Source organism: Dermochelys coriacea, chromosome 7 (genome assembly GCF_009764565.3).
Source record: "Dermochelys coriacea isolate rDerCor1 chromosome 7, rDerCor1.pri.v4, whole genome shotgun sequence".
NCBI lineage: Eukaryota > Metazoa > Chordata > Testudines > Dermochelyidae > Dermochelys > Dermochelys coriacea.
Genome location: NC_050074.1, coordinates 39664118 through 39686381, shown reverse-complemented (window position 1 = coordinate 39686381; position 22264 = coordinate 39664118). Strand labels below are relative to the sequence as shown.

Sequence of the window (22264 nt, the reverse complement as noted above, 5' to 3'; positions counted from 1 at the left end):
GAATTCTAGGGTTTATGCTTTCAGAAGTGGTGAGTAGCTTGATGGTGGAGATGGCAAATTGTGTATGGTATATCCTGTATAGTTAAACATGATATAGCTGTCCTGTTCCAAGGTCTAGAATGCACCAAAAGTGCCCACTTCCTATAAACTATATTCCTTCACAGGCGTTACAAGTAGAGACAACAGAATGTGTAAGTGCTGCAGGCCAGAGTCACTTCCTTCATGGAACTCTGTTGACTGTGCCACCAGATTGAGTCATCAGCTGCTGGTATCTGCTTTGCTGACAAATCCAGACAAGTTTCTGTGCATCATGAACTATAGATGTAGCTTTAACTGCATAAACCATATGTATTTCTCTCAGAGAAATACATAAGCAGAGAGAGGCAAACTGCAGCATTTCTTTAACTAGAAAGAGTTTCAGTAAACTGAATTGGAGGAAATAGAAGGCTACATTGAGGAGAAAACATTTAATGAACATTGATGTGTCTCCTTACATCAGAAGTGTCTCAACTCTTCATTTTTCTGTTCCTTGCTCAACCTTCCCATCTCCAAGCTCATTGTCTCTGTGTGCACTCAACACAAAGATAATGTTGATGCAGTGTTAAATTTGAGATTTAAACCCATTAAAATAAGGCAGAAAAACCTTGAAATGTTGCCCACTTGTGTGTGTATGAGTTATGTTTTCACCTTTCCTGGCATGATCAGTAGGACTGGTCAATGGAAAATTGGGGTTTTAACTAAAATGAAAATTTTAGACAAAGAGTGTCCACTTTCCTAGGAATTTTTCATTAGAAACCCAAAAAGCTAAAAAACAAAAGTTTTCAGCATTAGGGGTTTTCTTTTTTTAATGAAAAGTTTAAAATTTCTGCTGACAGTTTTGACTTAAATGATTGTGTTCCTCATAGATAAGGGAAGGAAACATTTTCTGATCAGCTCTAATAAATGCACAGACCGCATTTCAGCAAGGTATGTAAGCATGTATCTGAGGTTAAGCTTGTGACTTTATTGAAACTACTCATGCTTAAAATCAGACACATGCTTGAGTATCTAACTGAACATTTAAAAATTTGAGTTGAATGTGTAGAGATGCAAAAATAGTTAATCAAATGTCACATCATTTTCACATGAATCATGTAGGAAGTCCCTTTTGAAGTTAATGGTCCAAATTCTGCTAGATGTTATACTGATGTGAATCTGCATGGAACTCCAGGGAAGCCAGTGATAAAAGCAGACTTGATGAAACATTCTCATCTAGTTCAGAAAATCCTTTCTACTGGTCAAATTAATGATTTTTGTTTATGATTATGGCCAATATGTTAACAAAATTATCTAATACTTTATTAATAAAGGCTAAAAATGTAATTGTATTGCATCATATATTATATTTAGTAGGGAGAAACAGTAAACTAATTTTAAATGTATTTACATTTAATTTCAATTGTTATAAAAAAATCTGAAAGTTTTACAAGTTACAAAAGGACTTTTCATTAGCTTGCTCATAACAAGTCACTATACTCATTACAAAAACATATAAATCAGACTTTTAAGCCCTCTAGCTCACCTTGTTCAATGTTATGTAAACATGGAATGGACAACTGCATAATGCATAAATACAAAAGATGAAGTTAAAGTTATTTTTCAAATAAACCGGATTTCCTGACTGCTGAGGGATTTAAGCTTCAGCATAGCATCATGTTAATGTCATTCTTTAATTAAAGTGTTTGGCTGTATGTGCATAGAAGCTGGATCAAAGGCCTAGATGGAGAGAGAAGTCTACAAATTGGGAGGCTAATGGTTTGCTACGGGAGTCCATGCCTGTTTTACAAACATGTTGCTATCTGGTTTTTCTTGTATAAATTGGAGGTTATGGGACTGTGGTGCCTCCTGCTGGTCGTCTAGGGAGTTAGCATTCCAGCCTCCGGAGCACCCTCTGCAAGCCTATATCCCACTTGCTGCTGGGCCCTGGATCCCGGTGCCCCCTTTCACACCGGGGTGCTGCCACCTGCAGTACCCTGCACAGATCTGTCTCCCCTCCCTGGGGGACCCTCTACCCCCACCTCGCCTCAGGCTATGGCCACGGCCAGTCATCACCTAGCCCCTGTTGCCTGGGGCCGACTGCAGTGTAAGCGCCACTCATCATGGCAAGGGGGGTTTGGACCTGCTGCCTCTGCCTACCCCTTGGGCTGCCCTCTGCAACCCCAGTACCTATTTGGCCTTCCACTAGGCCTGCAGCCTGGGGGGTTTCCGAGCCAGAGCTCCCCAGCTCCTCTAGCCTTCCTCCAGCCCTGCTCCACCTCAGGTACTTGGCATGCTCCCAGCAGCCAGGTCCCTCCCTCGCTAGAGAGAGTCCTTCTGCTCCTGACTTCCCTGGCTTTTATAGGGTCAGCTGGGTCAGTCTGGGCCATGGCCCCAGCTGAGGCTGCCTCCCAATCAGCCCAACTTTTCCCCTTTCCCAGCCCTCTCCCAGGGTTGTTTTAAACCCTTCCAGGCAGGAGTGGGTGACCACCCCACTACACCCCCCCAAAATCCCCACACCTGGGGGTAGGAGGGCCTCTTGGCCTGGGCTCCCCAGGATTAGCCCTCCAGGCTCGCACACTTTTCCTCCGAGACCTCCCAGGTTTGGGCCTCCACTGCAGTCTCCAGCCACGCACGCAGGTTAGGGTCCCCCAGGCCCTCTTTCTTCAGATCTGGGTTCCCGCTGCCACCTGCTCTACCCCCACCTGGATCCTGGCCCAGTCTGTCTGGGTTTCCTGAGTGAAGACCTCCCGGCGACGGTCTGGGTCCCGCCCTCCTGCGGGGTCCCTTCCATCCAGGTTGCGACCTTCGCTACCTCTTGTGGGTGGCCCACTGGCTGGTCAGTCGCTCTCTCGTCCGCCTCCAGCTGAGTTTGCCCTCCTCCAAGGGGGCAGTTCTTCTTTGGGTGGTCCATAGAATCATAGAATCATAGAATATCAGGGTTGGAAGGGACCCCAGAAGGTCATCTAGTCCAACCCCCTGCTCAAAGCAGGACCAAGTCCCAGTTAAATCATCCTAGCCAGGGCTTTGTCAAGCCTGACCTTAAAAACCTCTAAGGAAGGAGATTCTACCACCTCCCTAGGTAACGCATTCCAGTGTTTCACCACCCTCTTAGTGAAAAAGTTTTTCCTAATATCCAATCTAAACCTCCCCCATTGCAACTTGAGACCATTACTCCTCGTTCTGTCATCTGCTACCATTGAGAACAGTCTAGAGCCATCCTCTTTGAAACCCCCTTTCAGGTAGTTGAAAGCAGCTATCAAATCCCCCCTCATTCTTCTCTTCTGCAGACTAAACAATCCCAGCTCCCTCAGCCTCTCCTCATAAGTCATGTGCTCTAGACCCCCAATCATTTTTGTTGCCCTTCGCTGTACTCTTTCCAATTTATCCACATCCTTCTTGTAGTGTGGGGCCCAAAACTGGACACAGTACTCCAGATGAGGCCTCACCAGTGTCGAATAGAGGGGAACGATCACGTCCCTCGATCTGCTCGCTATGCCCCTACTTATACATCCCAAAATGCCATTGGCCTTCTTGGCAACAAGGGCACACTGCTGACTCATATCCAGCTTCTCGTCCACTGTCACCCCTAGGTCCTTTTCCGCAGAACTGCTGCCGAGCCATTCGGTCCCTAGTCTGTAGCGGTGCATTGGATTCTTCCATCCTAAGTGCAGGACCCTGCACTTATCCTTATTGAACCTCATTAGATTTCTTTTGGCCCAATCCTCCAATTTGTCTAGGTCCTTCTGTATCCTATCCCTCCCCTCCAGCGTATCTACCACTCCTCCCAGTTTAGTATCATCCGCAAATTTGCTGAGAGTGCAATCCACACCATCCTCCAGATCATTTATGAAGATGTTGAACAAAACGGGCCCCAGGACCGACCCCTGGGGCACTCCACTTGACACCGGCTGCCAACTAGACATGGAGCCATTGATCACTACCCGTTGAGCCCGACAATCTAGCCAGCTTTCTACCCACCTTATAGTGCATTCATCCAGCCCATACTTCCTTAACTTGCTGACAAGAATGCTGTGGGAGACCGTGTCAAAAGCTTTGCTAAAGTCAAGAAACAATACATCCACTGCTTTCCCTTCATCCACAGAACCAGTAATCTCATCATAAAAGGCGATTAGATTAGTCAGGCATGACCTTCCCTTAGTGAATCCATGCTGACTGTTCCTGATCACTTTCCTCTCCTCTAAGTGCTTCAGGATTGATTCTTTGAGGACCTGCTCCATGATTTTTCCAGGGACTGAGGTGAGGCTGACTGGCCTGTAGTTCCCAGGATCCTCCTTCTTCCCTTTTTTAAAGATGGGCACTACATTAGCCTTTTTCCAGTCATCCGGGACTTCCCCCGTTCGCCACGAGTTTTCAAAGATAATGGCCAAGGGCTCTGCAATCACAGCCGCCAATTCCTTCAGCACTCTCGGATGCAATTCGTCCGGCCCCATGGACTTGTGCACGTCCAGCTTTTCTAAATAGTCCCTAACCACCTCTATCTCTACAGAGGGCTGGCCATCTCTTCCCCATTTTGTGATGCCCAGCACAGCAGTCTGGGAGCTGACCTTGTTAGTGAAAACAGAGGCAAAAAAAGCATTGAGTACATTAGCTTTTTCCACATCCTCTGTCACTAGCTTGCCTCCCTCATTCAGTAAGGGGCCCACACTTTCCTTGGCTTTCTTCTTGTTGCCAACATACCTGAAGAAACCCTTCTTGTTACTCTTGACATCTCTTGCTAGCTGCAGCTCCAGGTGCGATTTGGCCCTCCTGATATCTTTCCTACATGCCCGAGCAATATTTTTATACTCTTCCCTGGTCATATGTCCAACCTTCCACTTCTTGTAAGCTTCTTTTTTATGTTTAAGATCCGCTAGGATTTCACCATTAAGCCAAGCTGGTCGCCTGCCATATTTACTATTCTTTCGACTCATCGGGATGGTTTGTCCCTGTAACCTCAACAGGGATTCCTTGAAATACAGCCAGCTCTCCTGGACTCCCTTCCCTTTCATGTTAGTCCCCCAGGGGATCCTGGCCATCTGTTCCCTGAGGGAGTCAAAGTCTGCTTTCCTGAAGTCCAGGGTCCGTATCCTGCTGCTTACCTTTCTTCCCTGCGTCAGGATCCTGAACTCAACCAACTCATGGTCACTGCCTCCCAGATTCCCATCCACTTTTGCTTCCCCCACTAATTCTACCCGGTTTGTGAGCAGCAGGTCAAGAAAAGCGCTCCCCCTAGTTGGTTCCCCTAGCACTTGCACCAGGAAATTGTCCCCTACGCTTTCCAAAAACTTCCTGGATTGTCTATGCACCGCTGTATTGCTCTCCCAGCAGATATCAGGAAAATTAAAGTCACCCATGAGAATCAGGGCATGCGATCTAGTAGCTTCCGTGAGTTGCCGGAAGAAAGCCTCATCCACCTCATCCCCCTGGTCCGGTGGTCTATAGCAGACTCCCACCATGACATCACTCTTGTTGCACACACTTCTAAACTTAATCCAGAGACACTCAGGTTTTTCCACAGTTTCGTACCGGAGCTCTGAGCAGTCATACTGCTCCCTTACATACAGTGCTACTCCCCCACCTTTCCTGCCCTGCCTGTCCTTCCTGAACAGTTTATAACCATCCATGACTGTACTCCAGTCATGTGAGTTATCCCACCAAGTCTCTGTTATTCCAATCACGTCATAATTCCTTGACATCACCAGGACCTCCAGTTCTCCCTGCTTGTTTCCAAGGCTTTGTGCATTTGTATATAAGCACTTGAGATAACCTGTTGATCGTCCCTCATTCCCAGTATGAGGCAGGAGCCCTCCCCTCACAGACATTCCTGCCTGTGCTTCCTCCCGGTATCCCGCTTTCCCACTTACCTCAGGGCTTTGGTCTCCTTCCCCCGGTGAACCTAGTTTAAAGCCCTCCAGTTCCCGGCAGGCTTGCCGCCCCTTTGCTGCCCCAGGCCCCAGCTTCTTTGGTCTGTCCCTCGCTGGGCCAGCCCTCCCTGGGTTGCCCTGGGCTGTGTTCTTTGGGGCAGAGCACTCCCACCATAGGTGCCCCCTCGGCCCACAGGCCCAACACGCCTGCAATGCCGCCTGGGTTCCCTCACCCAGCAGACTGCCTGAGGGACTTGCCGCTGTCCCTTGTCTGGATGAGGCACCCTGCCGCCAACCCAGTAGGGACAGTCCTGTCTTATATGGCTACGCCTGGCACAGGTGTAATGAGTCCTTTGTTCTGTGCCAGGCCTCCTGACTCTGGCACTGGACTCCTCCACCTCCTGAATTCCTTCCAGAGGAGCTTTACCAGGGCCTGCTGTTCCTCCGCGAACTGGGCCATCAGTTCCTGAAGGGCCCATTGCACCTCTCATAGTCTGTTCTGGGTCTCCCGGCCCCCCCTGCAGGTCATCAGCCCCCTTCCTCCAGGGCGCTGACCAGGGGATAGTAACCGGGGTCTCGCCGTAGAACACCCCGGTGTACCCAGGCTCCATCATCCCCTGTTTCAACTGTTAATGTCCAGGTGGCAAGCGCTGTCCTTGCACTTTCCCTTTGTATCAGGGGCGGATCGACTGTGCCCACATTCTTCACCATGTGTGGCAGGGCGGGACTCACCCCTGTGGCACCTCCTGCTGGTTGTCCAGGGAATTAGCATACCAGCCTCTGGAGCACCCTCTGCAGGCTGGTGTCCCACTTGCCGCTGGGCCCCGAGTCCCTCCTGGACCCTGGTGCCCCCTTTCACACCACAGTGATGCCACCTGCAGTACCCCACACAGATCTGGGTCTCCCCTCTCTGGGGGACCCCCAACCCTCTACCCGCACCTTGCCTCAGTCTATGGCCACAGCCAGTCATCACCTAGCCCCCGTTCCCTAGAGCTGACTGCAGTGTAAGCACCATTCATCATAGGCAAGGGGGGTTTGGACCTGCTGCCTCTGCCTCTGCCTACCCCTTGGGCTGCCCTCTGCAACCCCAGTACCTATTTGGCCTTCCACTAGGCCTGCAGCCTGGGGGGTTTCCAAGCCGGAGCTCCCCAGCTCCTCTAGCCTTCCCCCAGCCCTGCTCCACCTCAGGTACCTTGGCATGCTCCCAGGCTACAGCGAGTCCTTCTGCTCCCGGCTTCCCTGGCTTTTATAGGGCCAGCTGCCTCCCAATCAGCCCAGTTTTGCCCCTGCCCCAGCCCTCTCCCAGGGCTGTTTTAAGCCCTTCCAGGCAGGAGCAGGTGACCCCACCACTACAGGGGCACAACCTATTTAGAAAGAAGATCTTTATTACATATTCAGAGGCAGATTCTGCTATCCTTACATTGAAATAAAAACACCTTACTTCACCAGTGGTCCTATTTGAAACCAGAGGGATTACTTAGATACCACTCACCATGAGTGAGGGAATCAGAAACTGGCTCTTTGTTGTGTGCAAGACACAGCGCACATACAGATGCATGCATTCAGATTCTGGAATCATATATAAGGCATGTGTACAGTTAAAGTTTGTACCTTTCTCATTAAAGGATTAATGAGCAATCATTTGTAATAGCTGAAGGCCACAGCCAAACAAATCAACAATACTAAAAAGAACTGACACACAGTACTCTGAGAGTTCCTTGTACTCATCCAAATTCAGTGACACACTTCTCAATTCTCTGAAAATAATTATTAAAGAAACATTGCTTGGGAAACTGTATAAATTGCAATGGAAGGAGTGAGGGGAGCATAATTGCTTTTTATTGTAAAAATCTTTATTTCTGGGAATCCATTATTCATGTTGAGTTCACAGGTGATGATAATGTGATCTAAAAGCTGCCAGCTTACATTTCCCTCTTTGGCAAAACTTTCTACATGTGGCCTTTGCAAATAAAGGATGAACTTGTGAGCAGAGTGAGCTTTGCTTGCTTTCTTGATTCAGTTAACAAGGTTGCCCCTGAGGTATGCTGCATTAGCCACTTGCAGCAGGCTAGGAAAGAAAGGACTTTGTGTTTGGTGAATTTATAGAAAGATGACTACATTAAATATCAAAAGGTATTTTTTTCAACAAGATAAATGGGGGATGATATGGACATCACTTGATAGTGCAAGTTCAATTAGTACAAGATGGCATTAGAGTGGTACAAAGCAAATGGTATTCCACACACAGTATATTGAAAACTTTTCTCTGGCTTACCAACAAGAGTCAGTCCTATTGTACCTGGTGAGTGGAGGTACTGGCCTGCCATTCCATGTTTTGCTCTGTGATATAGACAAAAATCTGCAACAACTCCACTTCAGCCTCCAGTGTCAGTAGATTGCGCTCCCACTAGAACTGGACAGAAAACTGTTTTCCTGTCCAGTGAGAAGTGGAGATTTCAAAAATTCTCTCATCCCAAATTAGTTTGGAGAGTCAAAATGTCACTGTTGTGAATCACTAAACCAAAAAAGTATTCAATTCATGTCAATTGACATGTTTTTGCTTTGATTTCGACCTGTTTAAACAAATAGGGGATTAAAAGAAAGTTAGGCTAAGTTATTGCAACTCAAAAAAACTCCAAACTTTCTATTGCAAAAATGTTGAAATGGTGTCTTTCAAAACATTTTTGAGTTGGGACATTCACCCAAACTGCCACACACACACTCACGATCTCTCCTCTCTGCACTCTGTTGCCTCAGTTCTTGTAACTGAACAGAAGTAAGATCTTGACAAGAATCCCATGCAATATATTTATCCCCTAAATCCAATGCATACACTAGACAGCAACTGAAATAAGAACAAACTAGGGACACATTTTCAAAAGAGGGAATGAGCAGTTCCCTGCAGGCACAAACACCAAAATTTGGCCATACTTGTGAAAATCTAACCTGTTTTCTTTGTATGTGCAATTATAGCTTCAATAAGTGGCCAGATCCTCAGCGGGTATAAATCAGTGTAGCTCTATCAACTTAAATGGAGCAATGAAATTTTATACTAGCACGTAGCTCTGGTTCTTTTTCAGTTAGTTTTTGTCAACATAGCCCCAAAATGAAGGAATACTAAGATGCTACCTGCCATGCTTTAGACCTGAGTGAATGGTTATAGTGACCTGGCCGACAGCTGTAATATGTGCCAAAGCTGTTTAATTGTAGGATGCTCTGTCCTTTTAACAAGTGTGTTTAATTGTGTTTAATTAAAACCCTATAGGCCAAATTCTGGCAGGTGCTTTGGAAAAAGCCTAATATAATTTGAGAGAAAGAACATCTTTCGCTTAAATTATATCATCATATATATTGCAAAAGCATTGTTCTGTCTTCTGGCTAAGTTCCACACATGCATACCTTCCAGGATCTGAGAGAACCTGCCTAGGGAATATGCACTGAGGATACTAAAAGGTCAAGGAGTTTATGCACAGAAACATGCAGACCAAAGCTGAACTCCTAGGCCAGAACATGGTCTCTGGTCATGGAGCATCTTTGGACCCTGCCTGGGAGGTTTTTGAAGGGACACTAAACAAAAGACAGACAACTTCCGCATCAGCCTGCTACAAGGGGCTGTTAGTTTTCTGGCATGAGCTAGTCATCACAAGTCAAACTTTGGCCCAGTGCAGCCAGTATGTACATCGCAAATTCACATCACAACTTCACAATGCAGCCAGTATGTACATCGCAAATTCACATCTCTTTTAGTAACTGTTACACTGTTTAACATTTTACAGGGTATTACAGTAAAAAGTCAAAAGCAGTTAAATGCCTCCCATTCCTCAAACTAATGCTTCTTGGTATCTCACAGGGGTGGACTGGAGTTTTGTAATCTAACCCCAGTAAGCACAGAGCAAGGTCAAAAATGGGACTCAGCCAGAATTCAGTTTCTACTTCCCCCTACCTCTACGGGAGAAGTGACCTATGCCCGCTGTTTCCCTGCCTCAGTTCACTTCCCCTTCTGCAATGGCACAGCAGTGCTGGCTGGCACAGAGTGGGGTGGAGAGGGCCGAGCTAAGGTTCTTCCACCTTGCAGCAGTGGTTGCTAGCCCCCATCCCCAAGCAGGGTCTGGTGATGTGGGCAGCTCATACAGGAAGTAAGGGGACACTTTTTGCCAACCTTCCTTTCCTCTCCTCTCCATGGGGGTGGAGGCAGGCTCAGGATTGAGCCCAGTAAGTCCAGCAGAGTGGTTCAGAAAACACAGAAACAAATGTAGGTCACAGCCAAGTCTCACTATTTTTTTTCAGGGAGTGTTTATCTTCAGCGCTGTGCAAATGACTCCTCTCAAGATGGGTAATTATGTTTTCCCAAAATGGGGCCAAGGGGTTGGCTGGTTCATGGCTCTCTCATCTATGGTGCTGATTCCAGGTTACATGGCATACATGTTTCTTACCTTAAAAGGCTCCTTAAAACAGGTAAGTCTTTTTTATTTATGTGTGAATGATTATACTTTGTAAGCTATACATGCCGTGATATTTGACATGCGATTGGTGACCTTAGTTGCTTTGGCATCATTTGTCTTAACTCAGTCATTTTGCAGCAAACGGAAGAATGTGGAAACCATGATTACTCTTCCTTTCTGAAGACATCAAATATTAACATAGCTTGCTACCATACCAATGTCGGCTCTGAAAGCCTGCCAGCTATAAAGTACGACGATGGCAAACAAAATGGCCGATCTTAGGCCAATAAGGGCAATTTACTCCTAACACAGTAGGCAGCTGTAACACAATACGTCGGTGATAAAGCTGATGTAGTTCTAGGGATCTGGGGGGCCAGATCAACAGCAGCAAGTCAAAAAGAAAAGGAGTACTTGTGTCATCTTAGAGACTAACAAATTTATTAGAGCATAAGCTTTCGTGAGCTACAGCTCACTTCATCGGATGCATTTGGTGGAAAAAAAAAAAGTCAGCAAGTCACTATAGCTCCCTTGACTCTAATGGCTTTAGACAAATTGACACCATCTGAAGCTCTGACTGTGATGTTACTGAAGGCCTGGGCCCAAATTCTCCACTGCATCCAACCTGCTCTGGGCTACAGCGAGATGGTTGTGGCTACCTGCCCTCAGCACAATGTAGACCAGGATCCTGCTCTAACTTGTGGTGCTGGCATAAGGGCCCTTACAGCAGTGGAGCTCAGCTTCACCAAGCCCCCAGCCCGCCCCAACCCAACCCACCACCTCCTTCCCTCCTGCCCCATTGATGTAACAGCACAAAGTGGCCTTAACAGACTGGAAAATCTGGGCTCTGCTGCCTTATCTTGCAGTCCCTCCTCAGGCAAAATTCCCAGTGAGGTTGAATAAGAATTCTCCCTGTGTAATGCATGAAGGACTTGGCTGCTGCTGAAAAACATAAAAACCCCAGAAGTTGATACAGATAATGATTCCCACAAGGAATTAAAAATTGGTCACTCCTACCTATATCCCTGCTCTTGATGAGACTGGAAATCCCGCATGGTGTAACTGGAGTCCACATGCTGTAGCCCTATTATTTTTGTGTGACTACTCTCATGAGCAAAGGCTGGAGGATAGGCCAGTACATGCTGCACAGGACCCCTTGCCGGGAGGTCCGAGATCTGTTCCTGGCTTGCCACAAACTTCCTGCTGTCTTGGAGCAAGTCACTGAACGGCGACATATAAGCCAACGCAAAGTGTTTGGTTTTGCTCGTCCCAGTTCCTTTAGCATGTATGAAGGTGACATCATAAATGTGTATTTAGAAAGGCCTAGATCCTCAAAGATATATAGGCTCCTAACTTCCCTGGGATAGTGATATCACACGAGGCCATGATCTGAGTGACAGCTCTGCCTCTTGAAGTGGGCCCCTCCCTTGGGGAGGGAGAAAAGCTTTGTGCAATATCATTATTTGCACCCTGAAAGATTTTGCCAAAATCCTCCAGCAATGAGGGAAGTGAAGACCTAGGGATGTGATGGATTTTCAGTCACTTGAAGATTTTTAACTCAAGAGTGGAGACTTTTCTAAATGATACGCAATAGCTCAATCAGAAGTTATGGGCTTGATGCAAAAATCACTGGGTGAGGTTTCATCATTTGTGCCATGAAGGAAATCAGACTAGATGATCATAATGGTCCCTTTTGACCTTAATCTCTGAACCTGAGAGAAAGAAATCTGTCTTGAGACCACCCAAAAGTATCCCCATACATACTGTCCCAGATCCAGTGGTGTGGTTAAGATGTGGTGTAGGATGGGAGGTGCAGGGGCAGGGGCGGCAGCAAAGGAAGCCTTAGCCCATTTTTTTGTTCTCCCAGTCTTGGAGCTGTTCTGGCCCCTGGCATAGTTAGAGCAGCCTGGAGGCTGCTTTAATTTATGCCTGTCTGCCCCATGTCCCACAGTGTTATTCTGGCAGCAGGGAAATTGCCCCCAAAATCAGGTCCATTGTATACAATTATGCTTTACCACGGTTTAGTCTTTCAATTAAATAACTTGAATAAAGGTCTTTTTTTCATTCTGCAAGTATATACTTAACCACTGCACTTCCAGTTTAACAGTTGGTTGAGAGGCTTATGCCATTAATATTTCTAAAGCTGTTTGAGATCATTAGACAGATGCTGCTATAGAACGGCAAAATGGTATATATTTCATTATATAACTATCTAACAACATCACCAAATAGATTTTATCTGAGCACATACTTTACGTCTTCCTGTGCTGAGACACATTGTGATTCTTGTTTCAGAGAAAGATTTCTTCAGCAAAATTGCAGGAATACATGTTTCCTCCCTTCATGACTGTAGGAGCCAAAACTTATCAGAGTCATGTCAGATTTTCTAGAATATTCCTTAAATCCGTTTATAAACAGCAATCCTTGCAAGAAGACAGATGACCCTAAGCTCAATCGACTAGTGAAGTCTCACAAATTACTCAGATCTGCTGCCCAAACACTTGTCTTTACTTAGCCTTAAACCCTCACTGGTGTTTCATGGAAGACTATGAAAAACTTTCTATTTTTTGAGTCCGTAATGGTGGTGTATCATATTTCTGGAATCTCTCTTGCCTAATTAGTATTAGTACTGGGATATTTACATGGAAATAGAACCTTAGGAGCAGATCTGCTTTTCGTCCGTGTATATGATACCATGACAGAAGTTCACCAACTTGGTTACCCTTTATCTTAAAATTCTATTTAGAAAGGATTGATAAATGGTTACAGACATGACATTATAGATGTTTAAAAGAATAGCAGTAGATGGTATGTAGTTATAAATTGGACTCAAACAATCTATAACATTTGATTAGCTATTTTTGAAACATCATTTATCAACCCTTTATAAACTATAAGTAGTAATTGAATATAGAGTGTGACTGCTAACTATAGATAGGCAACCCATGCAGATAAAGTTATAACCATGTTAACCTTTATCCAAAACTCTAAGTGAACTTCTGTAGAGGGTCAACATTTTCTAGTTAAGATTATTTTTCACTTTTTTGCAGAATGAAAACAAATGTCTAAATGTTGGGATTTCCCACAGAGTGGAAATTCCATTTTCTGACCAGCTCTAAAAATTACTTGCTGATCACAGATTCAATCCTGCCAGTCTTTTGCTAAAGAACTCTCACTCAGTACCTTTGACATTATCAGTGCAGGATTATGATTTCAAGTGAGCAACAGGAAGTGACTGAGGATCTGACACCTTATTTTTTATATATGTCATGAGTAATAAAAACATGAAGGGAGGAAAAAGGTATAGTAATCATCTACAATGTAAGCCAAATTGTTTAAAGTTACAAATTGTTTAAAGCTCTGTTAGGTCTAAAGCCATACATTGTGGCAGGGGAAATAAAATCTTCATTGTCATGTACCTACATTAAACATTGTTTTCTTTAACACAATGTCAAAAGCTAATCAAAACCATCAAAGTACGCTGATGTCTGGCTGCACCTTATGCAACAATTGGAACAAGATTTGTTTCCAAAAAAGTGTGATTTGCGTAGCAGAAACCCTTTTCATCTTGATGAAGCCAAATTCCACTAAAGCACTTTAGTGAAGAATCCTTAACTGAGTGCTTCAGTTTTTGGGTTAATGCACCTTATTCCATTTACAAATAATTCCCATTCCTGTCATGATTAAGGAGACCAAATACTCACTTTTAATGAAAAAAGAAAAGGAGTACTTGTGGCACCTTAGAGACTAACAAATTTATTAGAGCATAAGCTTTCGTGAGCTACAGCTCACTTCATCGGATGCATCACTTTTAATGGTGTTTGTTACTAAGATGTTTAGCAAATGTGACTGCACAGATATTTAAACCTTTGCATTAGCAGGTGTAATGGACAGGTTTGTCTCTCTCAAAAGCAATGGCCAGAGAAAGATGTTTAGAAACATTCAGTGACTTCTTCTCACTCTTTTTTTTTTTTTAAATAGCGCATCCAAGTAATGATTCAGCCAAGTGAAGACATTACTCATCCTGAAAATGGTCCGGACCAGGCCCAGCAAAGCAACTCTGCAAACAAAGAGGCATATATCTAAATTTCTGTATTGGAAAGGTACAAATGCTACTCTGGAAAAAAAAATGGTTGAATATGACCACAAATTTATGTCTGAGAATATAATTACCTACCTCTAGTGGCAAAAAGAAAAAAAAAAAGACCATCACCACTATAATGGAATTGATGGGGGTACGATCAAACCATTTGGGGGGCTCAGATGTTGGAAGTGTTATGTTTTCTGGCAATCCACAGACTGTTAATGTTTTTATCCTTTCACAATAAGAGTTAACTATCTTGGAATTTGTAAACTAAGGTGCAGGACATTTTTAATCTATCTTTTAGCATAACAATTTGATGTTTTGTGCTGATGATTTTTAGTAGTTTAATGATAATATTTCTTACAGCTGAATCCCAAGACTGTTATTTCTGACTTTGCAGGAAGTACAATTAAATTTGAAAGCTGTTTTTTACAGACAAATAATTTTGTACAGAGATGATTTCCAATGAAAAGTTCGCCCCTGAAATTCATATTAGCAAACACTATTCTTTTTTTGGTTCTTTTAATTATTTTTCAGGCAACTTAAGTTTAGGTATGTTATAAACCATTCCTGATACATGTTCAATTAATATTTATAGAAATACAGTATAAACAATTTCTTACATACTAGCTAAATACGTTATCTATACTTCGGCTTTCTGCATTTACTTCCACAAACTCATAATATAGTCTTATAGAGAAATATACTGAATCTTTTAAAAACATTTTATTTCTATTTTTATATTTATAAATTTCAGATACACATTGTAGAAGCACAATGTTTAATTTTAATGTTTTAGCAAAATACATAATAATATGAAACTATTATGAGCTCTTACTAAGATTCCCAGGTTAAAGCAGTACAAACTATTCATAGTTGAAGCCAGGTAATGTTTCTGTTTATATTATACCATTAACAAGAATATCGTATTGCCACCAAAATAGAAACCAAAACAATAGTTTAAATATTGAACCATCTCCCTATAATTCTAATTTTGGGCTTTAGATCATGGACTGTGGTAGTCAGTCTGTTTAAAGGTCTTTCAACACAGTTTGTAACTAACAAGTAAATTATAAGTTGTGGACCACTCTAGCACTTTGAAGACATTTTTTTTTATTTTCTTGATTTTTTTCATTGATATACATATTGTTCGTGGTGATGATGATGGCACAAGGTTATTGCTATAATACAAAAAGCTCCATTACTCTGAATTTCCCACACAGCTAAAACTCCCACTGAAGCTAATAAAAGTTCTTCCTGTGTAGAGAATGCAAGATCAGGCCCTATTCAGTGTTTCTTATTTGGCAGCTATAAAAGTAGGATGGCAAGAGTTATGGGAAATGCAGTATTTGATGATTGATTGTAAATGACTGTGACAGAACTGTGCAATGAAACATGCTTTTTCAGCAAACTTTTGTGCAACGTACAATGTTAGATAGCACACAATTTATGTAGAACTACTATGTGAAAAACATATTAACTAACTGTGAACGTTGGGTTTTTTGTTGTTTTTGTCTGAAGGTGACAAACATATGTTCTTGCAATAAGGTATTATTCTCAGAATGTCAAGCACATTATTGTAGAAAATATATATATACTATATTTCAACTTATGTCATAAAATCACAAAGTATTGTTTAGTAACTTCTAAACTGTTTCATACAGTAGGTCAACTGTAAAAATATTCTGAAATCTAAGATACATTCTAAATGTCTATAGCTGAATTCATACCTAAATGCAAAAGTCCTTGTAAGTTTTCAGGGTTTGGGGGTGGGGGGAACCCATACATCATACATACACATGATAATTGTGATTTTCATTAGACAAAGGATAAAAATTCCAACTTTCTCTTTAATGTAATCAAGTCCCATGTTGTTCTAAGAAAAATGCAGTATTTAACGTTTAATTGTAAACAATTTTGACAGATGTTTGGCAGACCTTCTCTTTAGCAGAGCTCTGTGCAAACTATTATCTCATATAGCACAAAAAATAGTGTTGTAGAACTACTGTGTGTAAACTGTGAATAGTTGTATCTTTTTGTAGTATTTGCCCTAAAGAAGAAAAATTATTGTATGATCATATATGTTTTTGCAATAAGGAATTATTCTCTGAACACCAAGCAAATCTATCTCTATATAAAAATATATATGTAATATATACATATTCTAAAATATATACAGAGCCTGTTTAAAAGAGTACAGTATTATTTAGTAAATTGCAACCTGTTCTATGAACCAAATGTAAAATATTTATAAATTAAGATGCATTTTAAATGTCTATACTTGGTGTCATAATTAAAGCACGGTTGTTATGTAACTTTCCAAGAGTTTAGAAAAAAAATAAAGGTTATATTATACATTAAATGATGTGATGTTTTTATATCCTGCACTAGGTGAAAACAAGTTTTGTTCAGATAGCTTTAATTTCTTATCTCATGAAGCAAATTCTAAATTTTTAAGAAATTTGTGTTACCACACTCTGTATATGGGTATTTATCCATCAGTATGGCGCAATTATAAATTAGTCAATAATTTGCCTGTAATTGCACAATAACCAAGGATCGCAGTAAAGGTGTTAGGTTTCAGAGTAGCAGCCGTGTTAGTCTGTATTCGCAAAAAGAAAAGGAGTACTGGCACCTTAGAGCCTAACAAGTTTATTTGAGCATAAGCTTTCGTGAGCTACAGCTCACTTCATTGGATGCATTTGGTGGAAAATACAGAGAGGAGATTGATATACACACACAGAGAACATGAAACAATGGGTTTTATCATACACACTGTAAGGAGAGTGATCATTAAGATAAGCCATCACCAGCAGCGGGGGGGGGGAGGAGGAAAACCTTTCATGGTGACAAGCAAGGTAGGCTATTTCCAGCAGTTAACAAGAACATCTGAGGAACAGTGAGGGGTGGGGTGGGGGGGAGAAATAACATGGGGAAATAGTTTTACTTTGTGTAATGACTCATCCATTCCCAGTCTCTAGTCAAGCCTAAGTTAATTGTATCCAGTTTGCAAATTAATTCCAATTCAGCAGTCTCTCGCTGGAGTCTGTTTTTGAAGTTTTTTTGTTGAAGGATAGCCACCCTCAGGTCTGTAATCGAGTGACCGGAGAGATCTCCGACTCAAGGAATATTTCCAACACACCTCTGACCAACATATTAACCCACAGAAACCTTCCTACCAACACTACAAAAAGAAGGATTCTGGGTAGACTCCTCCTGAAGGTCGAAATAACAGACTGGACTTCTACATAGAGTGCTTCCGCCGATGTGCACGAGCTGAAATTGTGGAAAAGCAGCATCACTTGCCCCATAACCTCAGCCGTGCAGAACACAATGCCATCCACAGCCTCAGAAACAACTCTGACATCAAAATCAAAAAGGCTGACAAAGGAGGTGCTGTCGTCATCATGAATAGGTCGGAGTATGAACAAGAGGCTACTAGGCAGCTCTCCAACATCACTTTCTACAAGCCATTACCCTCTGATCCCACTGAGAGTTACCAAAAGAAACTACAGCATTTGCTCAAGAAACTCCCTGAAAAAGCACAAGAACAAATCCGCACAGACACACCCCTAGAATCCTAACCTGGGGTATTCTATCTGCTACCCAAGATCCATAAACCTGGAAATCCTGGACGCCCCATCATCTCAGGCATTGGCACCCTGACAGCAGGACTGTCTGGCTATGTAGACTCCCTCCTCAGGCCCTACGTTACCAGCACTCCCAGCTATCTTCGAGACACCACTGACTTCCTGAGGAAACTACAATCCATTGGTAATCTTCCTAAAAACACCATCCTAGCCACTATGGATGTAGAAGCCCTCTACACCAACAGTCCACACAAAGATGGACTACAAGCCGTCAGGAACAGTATACCCGATAATGTCACGGCTAACCTGGTGGCTGAACTTTGTGACTTTGTCCTCACCCATAACTATTTCACATTTGGGGACAATGTATACCTTCAAATCAGCGGCACTGCGATGGGTACCCGCATGGCCCCACAGTATGCCAACATTTTTATGGCTGACTTAGAACAACGCTTCCTCAGCTCTCGTCCCCTAATGCCCCTACTCTACTTGCGCTACATTGATGACATCTTCATCATCTGGACCCATGGAAAAGAAGCCCTTGAGGAATTCCACCATGATTTCAACAATTTCCATCCCCCATCAATCTCAGCCTGGACCAGTCCACACAAGAGATCCACTTCCTGGACACTACGGTGCTAATAAGCGATGGTCACATAAACACCACCCTATATCAGAAACCTACTGACCATTATTCCTACCTACATGCCTCTAGCTTTCATCCAGATCATACCACTCCATTCATTGTCTACAGCCAAGCTCTACGATATAACCGCATTTGCTCCAACCCCTCAGACAGAGACAAACACCTACAAGATCTCTATCATGCATTCCTACAACTACAATACCCACCTGCTGAAGTGAAGAAACAGATTGACAGAGCCAGAAGAGTACCCAGAAGTCACCTACTACAGGACAGGCCCAACAAAGAAAATAACAGAACGCCACTAGCCATCACCTTCAGCCCCCAACTAAAACCTCTCCAACGCATCATCAAGGATCTACAACCTATCCTGAAGGACGACCCATCACTCTCACAGATCTTGGGAGACAGACCAGTCCTTGCTTACAGACAGCCCCCCAATCTGAAGCAAATACTCACCAGCAACCACACACCACACAACAGAACCACTAACCCAGGAACCTATCCTTGCAACAAAGCCCGTTGCCAACTCTGTCCACATATCTATTCAGGGGACACCATCAGAGGGCCTAATCACATCAGCCACACTATCAGAGGCTCATTCACCTGCGCATCTACCAATGTGATATATGCCATCATGTGCCAGCAATGCCCCTCTGCCATGTACACTGGTCAAACTGGACAGTCTCTATGTAAAAGAATAAATGTACACAAATCAGACGTCAAGAATTATAATATTCAAAAACCAGTTGGAGAACACTTCAATCTCTCTGGTCACTCGATTACAGACCTGAGAGTGGCTATCCTTGAACAAAAAAACTTCAAAAACAGACTACAGCGAGAGACTGCTGAATTGGAATTAATTTGCAAACTGGATACAATTAACTTAGGCTTGAATAGAGACTGGGAATGGATGAGTCATTACACAAAATAAAACTATTTCCCCATGTTATTTCTCCCCCCCCCCCCCTCACTGTTCCTCAGATGTTCTTGTTAACTGCTGGAAATAGCCTACCTTGCTTGTCACCATGAAAGGTTTTCCTCCTCCCCCACCCCCCCCGCTGGTGATGGCTCATCTTAAGTGATCACTCTCCTTACAGTGTGTATGATAAAACCCATTGTTTCATGTTCTCTGTGTGTGTATATCAATCTCCCCTCTGTATTTTCCACCAAATGCATCTGATGAAGTGAGCTGTAGCTCACGAAAGCTTATGCTCAAATAAATTTGTTAGTCTCTATGGTGCCACAAGTACTCCTTTTCTTTTTAGTAAAGGTGTTGTATAACCCCTCCCAAACCAATTGTTTCTTTATTTCAGGTCTCTTTCAGCAGCAGTGGCACACAACTGTCCCCATTATTGGTTTTTATTTGGAATAAATACTTTAAGTTAATACTCAACAGCTAACCACACAATACAATTTACAAATTAACATTCAAATATATCATCTGAACCAGGCTTACTGGTAGTTAGTAGAAACCAGTTGTGGAATCCTCACTACCGTAAATAACCCTTCCCCAAGTATTCTCAGGGAATGTAGTTGGCCTGATCCCCACTGCCTTGCAACTTGTATAGGAAGCATTTTGTATCCACAGTGGACAGGCATAAGACATTGATTCAGCAAAGCACTGAAGGCAATGGGATGAAGTGCTTTGCTGATTAGGAAGGGACTTTAACACATGCTTAGCTGTATTAAGGCCTAAGCAACAGACAATACAGGGCAATGGAGAATCTGGCCCAAGGTATATACTTGTATAAGAGTTATTCACCAAAGTAAGTATCAGGTTTGCATTACCTGATCCTCTTTGTAAATAAAACATTATTCCATTGCCAATCAATAAAAAAACCCAAATCATGTTTCATGATGCGGACAAAAAGCAATGTATTGCTCCCAGCTGTGATGGAGCAGTAAATTTCAACAGCATTTCAGGAGTTTACCACATCAGAGACGACAATGAACCAACAACAAAGTACTCATGGTGGGTGCTGATCCATTAGGAAGTTGAAACACGGGAGAAAAAAAATCCAAATGAAAAACGTGTCAGTGAAAGAAACAGTTTGAGCGCCTCAGTCTTGTTTAGGCATTTAAAAAAGCCACACAAGTAAAATCTGTGGAAAAGCCTTAAATATATACATATTGGCTGAGATTTTCAAAGCTGCTTTAGACAACCAAGCTCCAATAAAATTAGGCAGCTTTGTAAAGCTAAACCCTTGTGATTAATAGGCAATCCTCATTGTGTGTACTTTCAAAGGGAAAGCCATTTGTAATGGAATGAAGCATTCTATCATGAGCAAAAAGAACAGGAGTACTTGTGGCACCTTAGACACTAACAAATGTATTTAGTTAGTCTCTAAGGTGCCGCAAGTATCCTGTTCATTTTGCGGATACAGACTAACACGGCTGCTACTCTGAAATCTATCATGAGCTTTATGTTAAAATGCTGTCTGGGATGCACAGAGGCATGGCAGCTACTTCTCTCCCCAAACTGGAAGCAGGAGAAGATTAACCCCAGGCCTGGCTTTTCTCAATTGCCTGGGTCTCTGAAAAACAGTTGCTTCAAAGCTGGTGCATATACTACCTTCCCCGACAAAGGGTGCACTTCCCCAATTAGTCCTAGTACAGCAAGGCCTACAGCGAGGCTGCTGCTGCTGCTGGCTTTATTATGAGTGTACCATAACCCTGCTTTGGAGTCTTAACATGCTCCTGTTTTTTGTTTTTTCTTTAATTAATTTCCCCCTTTTTCCAATGCTGGCCTTCTCCCCCTCACCTTTTTACTTAAAAACAAACAAACAAACAAACAAAAAAACACTACGAGGAAAATTACTTTATTTTACAATTTTATCAGAACATGGAACTTATTTGAGAGGGTGGAGGCAACTTCCAAACACATACATAACAAGGAGTCTGGTGGCAGCTTAAAGATTAACAGATTTATTTGGGCATAAGTTTTCGTGGGTAAAAAACCCCCCACAAAAGCTTAGGCCCAAATAAATCTTCGTCTTTAAGGTGCCACCGGACTCCTTGTTGTTTTTGTGGATACAAGCATGTTAGCTACCTGCCCAATTCCAAAACAGGTTTATTTTGAAAAATTTTGATCAAGTCTAATTCTCATTCATGGTATTTTGTGGCCTAGTGTCTTTAAATTAAACATCACATGGCAAAGGTTACATTTTGGGCAGGTGGTAGCATTGTTTGGGGGGAGGGATAGCTCAGTGGTTTGAGCATTGGCCTGCTAAACCCAGGGTTGTGATTTCAATCCTTAAGGGGGCCATTTAGTGATCTGGGGCAAAAATTGGGGATTGGTCCTACTTTGAGCAGGGGGTTGGACTAGATGACCTCCTTAGGTCCCTTCCAAACCTAATACTAAACCCTGTTTAGTAATGGCTGGATTGCATTGCCCCTGATCTAGACATGAGCAAGGAAAGCAGTTCTAGTATAAGGCTAGCTAGTTAGCAGAGTGATATTTCCATGTTCCTCCAGAGGAACTTTCTTTCCCTGTCCTGAAGGAATCCTGACAGCAACTGGATGAGAAAATGCAAATAAGGTCACTTCTTCCCTACAGGGTGCCCCCTAGGAACTTCTTATCTTTGGTTATCAGGAGTATCGTTAAACTGCTTGTGTTTTAAGTC

The 22264-nt window shown here is 42.9% G+C and overlaps 1 protein-coding gene across 6 annotated transcripts in view; it reads left to right on the top strand.

Moving 5' to 3' along the window:
• SLC6A1 (solute carrier family 6 member 1) overlaps positions 1 to 16175 on the top strand; it is a 135069-nt gene extending 118894 nt beyond the window's left edge. For all 6 annotated transcript variants that reach the window (XM_043518619.1, XM_038410844.2, XM_043518617.1 and 3 more), the window contains 2 exons: positions 10170 to 10337; positions 14303 to 16175. In XM_043518619.1, the coding sequence (XP_043374554.1) occupies positions 10170 to 10337; positions 14303 to 14407 (273 nt within the window). In that variant the 3' untranslated portion in view covers positions 14408 to 16175. The remainder of the gene's footprint in view (positions 1 to 10169; positions 10338 to 14302) is intronic.
• Positions 16176 to 22264: the final 6089 nt, after the last annotated feature.